General features: G+C 51.2%; 1 protein-coding gene across 1 annotated transcript in view; it reads left to right on the top strand.

Annotated features, from left to right (window-relative positions):
* Positions 1 to 3,802: 3,802 nt before the first annotated feature.
* DIO2 (deiodinase, iodothyronine type II) overlaps positions 3,803 to 13,542 on the top strand; it is a 25,366-nt gene continuing 15,626 nt past the window's right edge. The window contains exon 1 of the mRNA XM_018574533.1: positions 3,803 to 4,488. Coding sequence (XP_018430035.1) covers positions 4,267 to 4,488 — 222 coding nt within the window. The 5' untranslated portion in view covers positions 3,803 to 4,266. The remainder of the gene's footprint in view (positions 4,489 to 13,542) is intronic.

Raw genomic sequence — 13,542 nt, 5'->3', positions numbered from 1 at the left:
TGCTTATTCAAGTAAGCATGTACACATAAAGCCAACAAAATGTTGTAGAGCCTGATATAAACACTACAATAAATGCAGAATATAATGGCCCGCAGAACATGTGCAGGAAATCCAGCCCTGAACGTCTCCTTTTCCCTCACAAAGGGTATTTAAACGATCACCCCGCCCCAGGCCTAAGGCAGGGATATTGGGTGCATTATCCACTTCAGGAGATCATACGTGTATATATATATATATAACCATCAGAGGATGAAATGTATAGACGGAACACACTAGTGAGCTGAGATGTGTCTGCTTAGTATAACGCTGAGACCTTGGCTGTACACAACGCAGGATGTACAACGTGTACAGTACGTTGGGGAATAACTGCGTGAGGCTGGATTTGTGTCTCTGTGAAGATTATTGAACAATTTCTCATGTTTCTACCTCTTCCTGCAAAGGTCACACTGAATCCCCCAGAAAACGTCTACGTTGGTGGTCCAGCATAGAATCCTGTTGAGTCAAAAAGGCTGCATGTCACCGCCAACTACAAATGTCAGCGTGAGGCGTTCACTATGGCGCAGTTATATTGTAGGGCTACTCATTTATCTCACTTGGATGACTGACTCTCGAGACCCTGACTCCAGTCCCCCTGACAAATCTTCCGTGGCTCCCGACTTCAACAACAGTTCTGTTCTGCCCCTTTTATTCTACCTTTCGTTCTTAGGGGGTGGAATTCCACGATGCATCAATATAACATCTCTACTTTCCAGGGCCCAATGACTCCAATCTTAGCCCATCCGGACTCCCCCTCCGGGGTGCGGGGTCCATGCCTTTCTGTGTCGGGAAAACACCTGCTCCCTTTTATATCTTTGAAGGCCTGCATGGAGATGCTTTGAAGTCTTCTTCTTTTCAGCCCCGACCCTCCGCCGGTTACCTCCTGGTTCGCTTACCTCCAGTCTCAGCATTTCCTGCAGGTTCTCTCTTCGTCGGGTCGTCTTTATAGGTCTCTCAGTCACCTTGAACAAATCTGTGCCTCTGGAGAACCCCCCTCGCATCTTGTCTCCTTTCTTTATGACTCTTTGATTTCAACTGACTGTGAGGGATCACCATATTTTCTTGTCTGCTCGGGAACAGGAATTAGTTATTGTCCTTTCTGCGGGTGAGAGGCTCTCATATTTTTTTGTTTTACGCATAAACTGCGCACGTCTTCCTCGGTTCAGGAACACAACCTTAAAGTACTGACCCGGTGGCATAGAGCTCCGGTTTGGATGCACCAAATTTACCCATTACCTTCCGACAACTGCTGGAGATGCCAGGCTGACGTCGGTACGTTGGCCCACATTTGGTGGGGTTGCCCCCGGATTTTGCCCTTTTGGCGAGCCATCTCACACGTCTATTGGAAGTCTTCTCCAGCGAGCTCCATCTTACACCCAAGATGGTTCCGTTATGTTTTCCAGGCCCGATTTCTAAAGCAAAAAAGTATCTCCTTCGCTTTGTTGTCAATGCTGCCAGGGCACTCATACCAAGGCACCGGAATTCCCGCAGTTGTTCCTTCAATTTGCGGAGTGGACTGCGGAATTGTGCCGACTGATGAGATCAGAGGAGCTGATAGCTGGACCGGTCTGACGTCTTCTTATCCAGATGGATGCCCTGGCTCCGGTTTATGGATTCAGAGGAGTTTTGAACCCTGACAATCTGCTTTATTCCTTTTGTGCTACTTCTAATACCTTCCCCTTCTATTCCTGCCTCGCTTCTCTGCTCCCTTATTGCTGTTATGCCTAGGTGTGTTTTTGTGTTGTCTATGTCTGATATTTCTGGGGGTTATTCCCCCCCCATCCCCCCATGTTTTACGCATACATATCAATGATTTAATGGCACTTCCTTCCCCATTGTACGGAAGGCCCCTTCTGATTTGGACACAATTTCAGTTCTCTTTTTCCCTAGAGGGGCGATGCCCTCAATGTGACGATGGCTTCGCTCAATCGTTCTCCGGCACAACTGTTTATTTTCCTTTATGTGGATTTTTGATAGATTTGTTATACTTTTTGTATATTTTTTGAAAAATTTATGGAAAATCTTTTATAAAAACTAATTTCTGTGTGATGAAGGTAACATGTGACTGCACAGAAGGGTCTGGCTGCTCCCAATGATACGCCAGCGCGTATTTTGGGAAACACTCTGCAAGCCGTGTAAAACACAACAGCCTACAGACGGCGGTTTCTGCAACGCTGGAGAGTCCCGGGTCAGTTTTTCTAAGATGATAACAATCCGACAAACAATAACTGTTGAGTTCCATGAAGCAAAACAACTGTCTGCCCGAAACAACTGTCTGTAACCAATCAAAGCAGCAGATGTCTTGTCAGAAAGATGTGGAAATCCAGCTGGAGAATCTTTATCCACATCATCATTTCAGATGGACGATAACATCCGACGGCGGGCAGCTCAGCAACGCTGATGAATGATGAAGTACATCGGTGCAGGTCCTTGCAATGTGAACAAGGCACAGAACCCGAGTGTACACCTTCCAGCATGCTGCTGTATCAAGGATTTCATTCAACTGACCTGAGTGGCAAAGTGCGGGCCAACCCACCCATAAGGCAGCACGCAGGACTCTTATCATTAAGGTGGCACAAGTCCAGAGACGGGCAACCAAAATGGTGGAAGGACGGAGGGCTAAAACGTGGAGAGACTGCAGGAACTTCGCATGTTCAGTGTGGAAGAGGGAAGGGAAAGGATGGACACGACTCAAACCCTTATACATGAAGAGTGCGCATAAGGTTCAGGATTTTCAATATGAAGCCGAGATCAAGAACTCGAGGACGTGACCTCAAACCAGCAGGAGGACAATATTATATTACTGATGGAGTAGTTGATGTTGGGACAGACTTCCAGCAGAGGTAGTGAGTCTGTCAACAGGAAGTGAATGTGAACATGATCGGGACAAAACACAGATCTATGCTCAGACACTCTCCTATGATTTCCTCATTGGATTGGTGTGAGCCGGGAGAACCCGATGTGCGTTCCTTGGTCTGTGCATATTGCTGCAGGTAAACTGATGGCACCTGGAGTGTAAATCCCAACAACCACCTCCTCTTATTGGCTCCATTCTGGTCTGTAAATACAGCATTTTATTACACACTCAGTGGCATCATTCATAAGGCTGGAAACAGACAAAAGCACATCCATCCAAGTGTTAAATCTGTTACGTGCAGAAAATACATGTTGGTCCCGCCAGAAATCCAGTGCTGTCCTGTGCACTCTGCAGTCTTATCCCCCAAAAAGTTTCAGCTCAATTCTCTACGTACTACAGAACACCTTCCTTCTTTGTTATGGAGACTTCCTGTCCTAGGGTGACAACGCTGCTCCTGCATAGACACAGTGTGGTGAGTGAGCATTGTCACTCAAGGACAGGAAGTGTGTTACTGACAGGATCAGCAGGTGATAATAAAGGGGAAAAAAAGATAAAACTAAAGCAGCCAATGACTGGTAATCTCCCACCAATGACATTTGTGTTCTTGGGTTTAGATACACTGGATTATTTCCCCCCCAGCATTGTTGTATAAAAGCTTGCTCGTATTTTATACGTTTTTGCAATGTGTGAGAGCAGCTCCGGCCGGTGTCCTGTCCGAGGTGGCACTGGCAGCGCGCACAGGTGAGCCCCCTCCTGCAGCCAGCCTCTTTCACTCGTCAGGTACAGCGTGCCAGCTGCCTGTGAGTTGTTCAGGACGGCGAGATGCATGGGAGGGAGGGAGGAGCCGGGCTTATCCTCTCCTTTAATAAGAAAGTCCCGCCTTGCAAGTTTTTTGAGCAGCTCTTTCCCTATTCAGAGCATCCCCAGCCAAACTAATGCCCTCTCCTACCCTGACGTCAAACAGCAGATCACAGGCAAGATTAGGGTTTTTCATTTCTCTTATTGCAGCAATTAGCCTGGGACTGTATAAAAGGGCTACAGAGAGGGGAGGGAGGGAGGCAGAGGGGAGATCCGGAGACAAACAGAGATAGCTGAGCGAGGCAGAGCCAGAGGTAGAGCGAGGGGGGACAGGTCACACATCCACCTTGGGCTCCGCAGCTTCACAGAAACTTTTTCTTTTCTTTTTAGCAAACTTTCTGAGTGATGAGAGAGTGCAGCTGAAGTTGTGCTGAGCAGCGTGCAGGCACCTGTCCTAGCTGCTTCCCTCTGTTATAGTGCAAGGCATTCATTCCCTCTGAATGCAGGCAGCGGGGGCAGGTAGAGAGGGGCAGCACTGAGGGCACAGGGGGAGGGGGAGCTCCCACGCTGCCAACATGGGTCTGCTCAGCGTGGACCTGTTGATCACTCTGCAGATCCTGCCCGGCTTCTTCTCTAACTGCCTCTTCTTGGCTCTCTATGACTCTGTCGTGTTGGTGAAGCACGTGCTCCTACAGCTGAACCGGTCCAAGTCCAGCCAGGGTCAGTGGCGCCGGATGCTCACCCCCGAAGGACTGCGCTGTGTTTGGAACAGCTTCCTATTGGACGCCTACAAACAGGTATGCGGGGACTGGGAAAAAAGGGCGCCACTTTTAAAAGGGGATTTTGCATGGAGCAGAACACCTGTGTGAGAAGGCTGTGACGGAAGGAGCCATTCCCCCCACACTAGTTCCTGGGCAGCACAGGAGTGGGGGGAATAGCTGCTTCTGTCGGAGCTTCCTCACACAGGTGAGTCTTTTTACAAGCACCCTTCATGCATTTTGCTGCAATCCTCAGGGTTTGATCACCTGAGACAAAGACTGAAACATTGTAATGTGAGTGTATACGGAGCCGGTACAGTGTAATGTGTGAGTGTATACGGAGCCGATACATTGTAATGTGTGAGTGTATACGGAGCCGGTACAGTGTAATGTGTGAGTGTATACGGAGCCGATACATTGTAATGTGTGAGTGTATACGGAGCCGGTACATTGTAATGTGAGTGTATACGGAGCCGATACAGTGTAATGTGTGTGTGTATAGAGCCGGTACATTGTAATGTGAGTGTATACGGAGCCGATACAGTGTTCCGGGGTGTTTTTCCCGGGGTGCCCCCCCCCCCCCCCCGCCCCGGGGAGGAGCAGATTTACAAGTTGCACAAAGATAAGAATGCTGTTAAAGCCGCAGGGACACATGAACCTCCAGACGTTGTAATAATAATCAGCGCTCCCTCCGCTCAGCAGAGATTGGACATTCTTTGGGCTATTAGGCAGCTCGTGGAGGAATTTGTAGTTTATGTAATAAGTAGTTTGTGACGAGCGGCGGGACTCTGGAGCGCGGGGTCTGAGCGCCGTTTGTTCCGCTGCTTTGATAACTACTCGAGCGGTTGGTGGAGCTGAGCGCACCCGCGCCGTGTGGGCCCCGCATGCTCTAAACAGACGACCAGCGCCGCCGCCGCATAGCTGGAAAGGATTAAGCGGGTGCCTGGGAAAGGCGAGGAGCAACTGGGGCAACATTTATCAGGGTGGGGGAGGGGGCATATACATTAAAGGTGCACAGAACCTGTGTAAACATCATATCAGGATTGCTTAGTATGTCAGTGTCACACACCCGCCAATCGGATTGTGTATTACTGCGGCCAGAGCGCTCAGGAGACGATAGATTGCAACGTGTAACTATGGAAATGCACGTTCTTAAAGTGGAATGATATCATGATGCAGCGTCTCCGTACCATTCACACAGCAGGTTTTGTTTGTCTGAATCCTGCAAGTAGGTCCATTACTGTTCCACTTCCTGTAATAGGGTGACAACGCCACAGTGAAATGGCACAGCAGAGTTGTCACCCTGTAGTCTCAGACTAATATAGCTGATCTTTGTGAACCCCCTTCAGCAGTCTTATATGGTTTGTGTCCCACCCCTGTAACTGTCACAGGAAGTGGGAAAATAATGGATATTTGTTAATGCAATGCAGTGTTTCCCTTTCATGAATAAGCCTTGTTCACAAAGTGCAGTAACCCATAGCAACCAAATGTCATCTTTATGATCAGACTTCACACTTCTGCCTGTCTGCTCTCCATTGACTAAGCTGATATACAAAGACTTGTGTTCATCATATTTTATGACACACAATTAGGATGCTGGTCAGTTGTAGCACCTGTAGCTTGGCACTGGGGGCAAAGTGCCTCACTGATGCCCTCTGCTGGCCGCTCTTCACCGCTCGGGATTGTGCGACAGATGAACGCTGATTGATTCATGAGAAAACCATTTGGAGGATCAGATGGAATCAGCGGCAGGAATGGAGCCGCGCCGCGCAGAAGAGTATTTATTGTAAATATAATTTGCTAATGTGATGGCAAGGCGTGCGGGCAGTCTCAGACATCCTGTGCCCCACAATGCACATATGGGCACCCTCATATCACCATCACCTTTGTGCACAGAGATCAGCAGATGGACCAGGGCCAGTGCGGGTCAAGTGCGCCAACCCGGAAGATCATGATATGGGCCAAGTGCTCCAACCCGGAAGATCATGATATGAGTCAAGTACTCCAACCCGGGAGATCGTGATATGGGTCAAGTACTCCAACCCAGGAGATCGGGATATGGGTCAAGTACTCCAACCCAGGAGATCGGGATATGGGTCAAGTACTCCAACCCAGGAGATCGGGATATGGGTCAAGTACTCCAACCCAGGAGATCGGGATATGGGTCAAGTACTCCAACCCAGGAGATCGGGATATGGGTCAAGTACTCCAACCCAGGAGATCGGGATATGGGTCAAGTACTCCAACCCAGGAGATCGGGATATGGGTCAAGTACTCCAACCCAGGAGATCGGGATATGGGTCAAGTACTCCAACCCAGGAGATCGGGATATGGGTCAAGTACTCCAACCCAGGAGATCGGGATATGGGTCAAGTACTCCAACCCAGGAGATCGGGATATGGGTCAAGTACTCCAACCCAGGAGATCGGGATATGGGTCAAGTACTCCAACCCAGGAGATCGGGATATGGGTCAAGTACTCCAACCCAGGAGATCGGGATATGGGTCAAGTACTCCAACCCAGGAGATCGGGATATGGGTCAAGTACTCCAACCCAGGAGATCGGGATATGGGTCAAGTACTCCAACCCAGGAGATCGGGATATGGGTCAAGTACTCCAACCCAGGAGATCGGGATATGGGTCAAGTACTCCAACCCAGGAGATCGGGATATGGGTCAAGTACTCCAACCCAGGAGATCGGGATATGGGTCAAGTACTCCAACCCAGGAGATCGGGATATGGGTCAAGTACTCCAACCCAGGAGATCGGGATATGGGTCAAGTACTCCAACCCAGGAGATCGGGATATGGGTCAAGTACTCCAACCCAGGAGATCGGGATATGGGTCAAGTACTCCAACCCAGGAGATCGGGATATGGGTCAAGTACTCCAACCCAGGAGATCGGGATATGGGTCAAGTACTCCAACCCAGGAGATCGGGATATGGGTCAAGTACTCCAACCCAGGAGATCGGGATATGGGTCAAGTACTCCAACCCAGGAGATCGGGATATGGGTCAAGTACTCCAACCCAGGAGATCGGGATATGGGTCAAGTACTCCAACCCAGGAGATCGGGATATGGGTCAAGTACTCCAACCCAGGAGATCGGGATATGGGTCAAGTACTCCAACCCAGGAGATCGGGATATGGGTCAAGTACTCCAACCCAGGAGATCGGGATATGGGTCAAGTACTCCAACCCAGGAGATCGGGATATGGGTCAAGTACTCCAACCCAGGAGATCGGGATATGGGTCAAGTACTCCAACCCAGGAGATCGGGATATGGGTCAAGTACTCCAACCCAGGAGATCGGGATATGGGTCAAGTACTCCAACCCAGGAGATCGGGATATGGGTCAAGTACTCCAACCCAGGAGATCGGGATATGGGTCAAGTACTCCAACCCAGGAGATCGGGATATGGGTCAAGTACTCCAACCCAGGAGATCGGGATATGGGTCAAGTACTCCAACCCAGGAGATCGGGATATGGGTCAAGTACTCCAACCCAGGAGATCGGGATATGGGTCAAGTACTCCAACCCAGGAGATCGGGATATGGGTCAAGTACTCCAACCCAGGAGATCGGGATATGGGTCAAGTACTCCAACCCAGGAGATCGGGATATGGGTCAAGTACTCCAACCCAGGAGATCGGGATATGGGTCAAGTACTCCAACCCAGGAGATCGGGATATGGGTCAAGTACTCCAACCCAGGAGATCGGGATATGGGTCAAGTACTCCAACCCAGGAGATCGGGATATGGGTCAAGTACTCCAACCCAGGAGATCGGGATATGGGTCAAGTACTCCAACCCAGGAGATCGGGATATGGGTCAAGTACTCCAACCCAGGAGATCGGGATATGGGTCAAGTACTCCAACCCAGGAGATCGGGATATGGGTCAAGTACTCCAACCCAGGAGATCGGGATATGGGTCAAGTACTCCAACCCAGGAGATCGGGATATGGGTCAAGTACTCCAACCCAGGAGATCGGGATATGGGTCAAGTACTCCAACCCAGGAGATCGGGATATGGGTCAAGTACTCCAACCCAGGAGATCGGGATATGGGTCAAGTACTCCAACCCAGGAGATCGGGATATGGGTCAAGTACTCCAACCCAGGAGATCGGGATATGGGTCAAGTACTCCAACCCAGGAGATCGGGATATGGGTCAAGTACTCCAACCCAGGAGATCGGGATATGGGTCAAGTACTCCAACCCAGGAGATCGGGATATGGGTCAAGTACTCCAACCCAGGAGATCGGGATATGGGTCAAGTACTCCAACCCAGGAGATCGGGATATGGGTCAAGTACTCCAACCCAGGAGATCGGGATATGGGTCAAGTACTCCAACCCAGGAGATCGGGATATGGGTCAAGTACTCCAACCCAGGAGATCGGGATATGGGTCAAGTACTCCAACCCAGGAGATCGGGATATGGGTCAAGTACTCCAACCCAGGAGATCGGGATATGGGTCAAGTACTCCAACCCAGGAGATCGGGATATGGGTCAAGTACTCCAACCCAGGAGATCGGGATATGGGTCAAGTACTCCAACCCAGGAGATCGGGATATGGGTCAAGTACTCCAACCCAGGAGATCGGGATATGGGTCAAGTACTCCAACCCAGGAGATCGGGATATGGGTCAAGTACTCCAACCCAGGAGATCGGGATATGGGTCAAGTACTCCAACCCAGGAGATCGGGATATGGGTCAAGTACTCCAACCCAGGAGATCGGGATATGGGTCAAGTACTCCAACCCAGGAGATCGGGATATGGGTCAAGTACTCCAACCCAGGAGATCGGGATATGGGTCAAGTACTCCAACCCAGGAGATCGGGATATGGGTCAAGTACTCCAACCCAGGAGATCGGGATATGGGTCAAGTACTCCAACCCAGGAGATCGGGATATGGGTCAAGTACTCCAGCCCGGGAGATCATGATACGGGCCAAGCGCCCCAACCCGGGAGATCATGATACGGGCCAAGTGCTCCAACCAGTGAGATCATGATATCAGTCAAGCGCCCCAACCCGGGAGATCATGATATGGGTCAAGCGCCCCAACCTGGGAGATCATGATATCAGTCAAGCGCCCCAACCCGGGAGATCATGATATGGGTCAAGTGCTCCAAGCTGGGAGATCAGGATATGGGTCAAGCGACCCAACCTGGGAGATCATGATATGGGTCAAGTGCTCCAACCCAGAAGATCATGATATGGGTCAGGCGCCCCAACCCGGGAGATCATGATACGGGCCAAGCGCCCCAACCCGGGAGATCAAGATACGGGCCAAGTGCTCCAACCCGGGAGATCATGATAAGGGCCAAGCGCCCCAACCCGGGAGATCATTATATGGCGGGCATCATACCACGACCCCTCCCCACCACCATACACATTATGTGTGATAGAGAATGCTGACCTGGCAGCAGAACATACAGGGAAGTCTTTAGTCTTAGAGCCGGGAAGGCTAAAACTCCTCTCCGCTTATTTTTTGCTGCTTGTTACCTGGTGGGGAAGTTTTATTTCCTGTCCTGGGGATGCAACAGGAATTGAGATGGAACTTCTCGTAAGTGAACAGAATTGCCATGTTAGAGAGTTGTCACAGGATCCGGTGTCCCCATTGGAGGATTTCCCCTCAGCTCTGGTGACAACTCAAGGGTCAGCTGAACATATGGAGAGGGTGAATCTCACCCGCAGGGGTTCTAGCCCCTCGCCACTATATACATATTGAAACAAAGTTGCCTTCGCACAGACTATAATGATAAAATGTGATTCTATTCCTGGCCTGCAGTGCAGCGTTCCCGGATGGAGAAGGTTCACTTACTTATTCAATAAGACGGAGAGCAGAGTGCAGAAGCCACAGACACACATTACAAGCAAAGACAATGAAAATCTGGTCACACAGGAACCCGACTGGCACATCATAGAGAATCGAGTGCCCAGATCTGTGTGTCTGGCAAGCTTCATTCATGGAAACACGTGTGTAAGCTGAACTGGGAGTAGAAGACATGGAGGGGGACCAACAGAAACCGTAATAGGGACAATCTGTACATTGGCTGGGTCACCGGGCTCGCAGTGTTTCGGCATCCCAGTCGAGGTTGGCGAAGTTCTGCGCTGTTGGGAGAACACCGGATCTCCCTGCGTCCAGTCACACAGCTGAACTACACAAACACTGCCAAACCATCTTCATCAGAGCGCGAAGCTCTGAGCGTCCGGCACGCACTTCATCCTGAGCCCGCACAATGGACGGGAGAGATTCATACTGCATGCCAACATCATGCCTCCCCCAGCCCGCGCCGACACGCCACATGCACCACGCCGGGTCACTTGGTATCATTTAAGCACAATTGTACTATAGAGGAAACGGGGAGAGCGAGAAGTGGCGGCATTGGACGGTGAGAGAGATAAGGCGTATCTTGCTTGGCGGGATTCCGGCGTCCTACCTTGGACTTTGTGTGTTTATTCCGGAGCTGAACATTTGCTGAATAAGAAGAGAAACGGGCTCACGGGTTGAGCTGCGGCATGGGTGGAGCGGACGCTTTCTCTTCTGCACTCATATCTTGGCACTGGTTAATGGGTGAGATCCAGGGTGTCTCCGGGGAACACATAAACCGCGCTCAACCTGCCAGCTGTACATGAGCTCCCCGTGGGCAGAGCCGTCTGCGAAGCATTAGAGAGGAAAATAAAAAGCAGCGTGGGCTCAGAGATTGCAGGGAAATCTCAGCCTGGGTCCACCGAGGGGACAACCAGAACACTCCGTTACCACAGAGCTGCGGCCGCTTCAGCTTTCATTACACATACGCACGTAGGTGCGCGCCTCACCAAGGAAAAAAACTCACTGCTTATTCCCAGTACAGATCTGCGGCTCCCACAGAGCTCATACAGGTGTCTCCCCGCAGCCGAGGGAACGTTTCCAGCTCATTGTGTGACCAGCAAGCACACCGGCAGCTCCAGGTCCTTCTCTGCTGAGGCTCGCTGGACTGCACTGTGCAGGGATAGACAATTTTATTATTCTCACACATTAAAGCTGAACTCCGGGATGAGCCGATATTATCCACATACAAGCGTCATGTGTATTCTTCCTGGTGAGCTTTGTCTACTTCTTCCAGTGTGAGACTTGGAGCTTCCTGTAATAAAGACCGCTCACTGCTGCTCTCTCGCCTTATGCAGGGTGACTGGTCTAGTCTCCGCCCCCTCCTGTAATAAAGACCGCTCACTGCTGCTCTCTCGCCTTATGCAGGGTGACTGGTCTAGTCTCCGCCCCCTCCTGTAATAAAGACCGCTCACTGCTGCTCTCTCGCCTTATGCAGGGTGACTGGTCTAGTCTCCGCCCCCTCCTGTAATAAAGACCGCTCACTGCTGCTCTCTCGCCTTATGCAGGGTGACTGGTCTAGTCTCCGCCCCCTCCTGTAATAAAGACCGCTCACTGCTGCTCTCTCGCCTTATGCAGGGTGACTGGTCTAGTCTCCGCCCCCTCCTGTAATAAAGACCGCTCACTGCTGCTCTCTCGCCTTATGCAGGGTGACTGGTCTAGTCTCCGCCCCCTCCTGTAATAAAGACCGCTCACTGCTGCTCTCTCGCCTTATGCAGGGTGACTGGTCTAGTCTCCGCCCCCTCCTGTAATAAAGACCGCTCACTGCTGCTCTCTCGCCTTATGCAGGGTGACTGGTCTAGTCTCCGCCCCCTCCTGTAATAAAGACCGCTCACTGCTGCTCTCTCGCCTTATGCAGGGTGACTGGTCTAGTCTCCGCCCCCTCCTGTAATAAAGACCGCTCACTGCTGCTCTCTCGCCTTATGCAGGGTGACTGGTCTAGTCTCCGCCCCCTCCTGTAATAAAGACCGCTCACTGCTGCTCTCTCGCCTTATGCAGGGTGACTGGTCTAGTCTCCGCCCCCTCCTGTAATAAAGACCGCTCACTGCTGCTCTCTCGCCTTATGCAGGGTGACTGGTCTAGTCTCCGCCCCCTCCTGTAATAAAGACCGCTCACTGCTGCTCTCTCGCCTTATGCAGGGTGACTGGTCTAGTCTCCGCCCCCTCCTGTAATAAAGACCGCTCACTGCTGCTCTCTCGCCTTATGCAGGGTGACTGGTCTAGTCTCCGCCCCCTCCTGTAATAAAGACCGCTCACTGCTGCTCTCTCGCCTTATGCAGGGTGACTGGTCTAGTCTCCGCCCCCTCCTGTAATAAAGACCGCTCACTGCTGCTCTCTCGCCTTATGCAGGGTGACTGGTCTAGTCTCCGCCCCCTCCTGTAATAAAGACCGCTCACTGCTTCTCTCTCTCCTTGTGCAGGGTGACTGGTCTGGTATTCACCTTCCCCGGCGGTATTCTGCAGGCATCCTGTAGTGGGTGGAGTCCCTGTCCCCGCCTCCTAGTTGATGCCTGTATTGTCACCCTGTCACATGGGCTTCTGATGGAGACTACAAGTGGCCATTTCAGCACACATTGCACAGACATGGTCCACTGTTGTCACCCACAGGAAACCCGCCCTGAGAAATGCCATGGAGCCGTCACTGGAGTGCATGTAGACAGGTAGTAGCGGCAAAGGGGCTGCAGGAGATCAGCAGCACTGAGATGGAACAAAAAAGAAGAGGAAAACAAAGATATTTTATGAAAACAAAGTGTCACCCAGCAAACTCCATGTCCTCCAGTTAGAGGTTTATTGAGCACCGGGGCACCATGCTAGTTAATCAGCTGATGATGCAAGCATGCCGAGCAGTACCCAGCACCAGAAGTGGTAGAGATGGGCGAAGCGCATTGCGTGCCGTGTGCCGTACCACATGAATCGGCATGATGGCGATCTAAAATAAAACTGCTGATGGGAAGAGTCGCAGACACGCTGGCAGCACGAGTGCGGTTACTGTACAGAGCTGTGAAAGTTGGACGCAGTGTTGGAGAATCTGGCCGGGCTCCCCGCAGACTTCATTCCCATTGTCTTCTTCAAGTGAAAAGACCGCAAAACCACCGCCAACCTCATGGAAAAAACCGCAGCCCGCCAAATCGCAGAGCAGAGACCTCTCCGAAGAGCGTCTGTTATCCATTCTAAAGCCAACCATGTGGAATCCCCCCCCCCCCGAGATAAGATACCTCA

This window comes from Nanorana parkeri, unplaced genomic scaffold, assembly GCF_000935625.1.
Source record: "Nanorana parkeri isolate BGI_ZX_2015 unplaced genomic scaffold, ASM93562v1 scaffold3027, whole genome shotgun sequence".
Taxonomy (NCBI): domain Eukaryota; kingdom Metazoa; phylum Chordata; class Amphibia; order Anura; family Dicroglossidae; genus Nanorana; species Nanorana parkeri.
The sequence above is the reverse complement of the archived record's forward strand: the minus strand, read 5'-3'. Positions and strand labels throughout refer to the sequence as shown.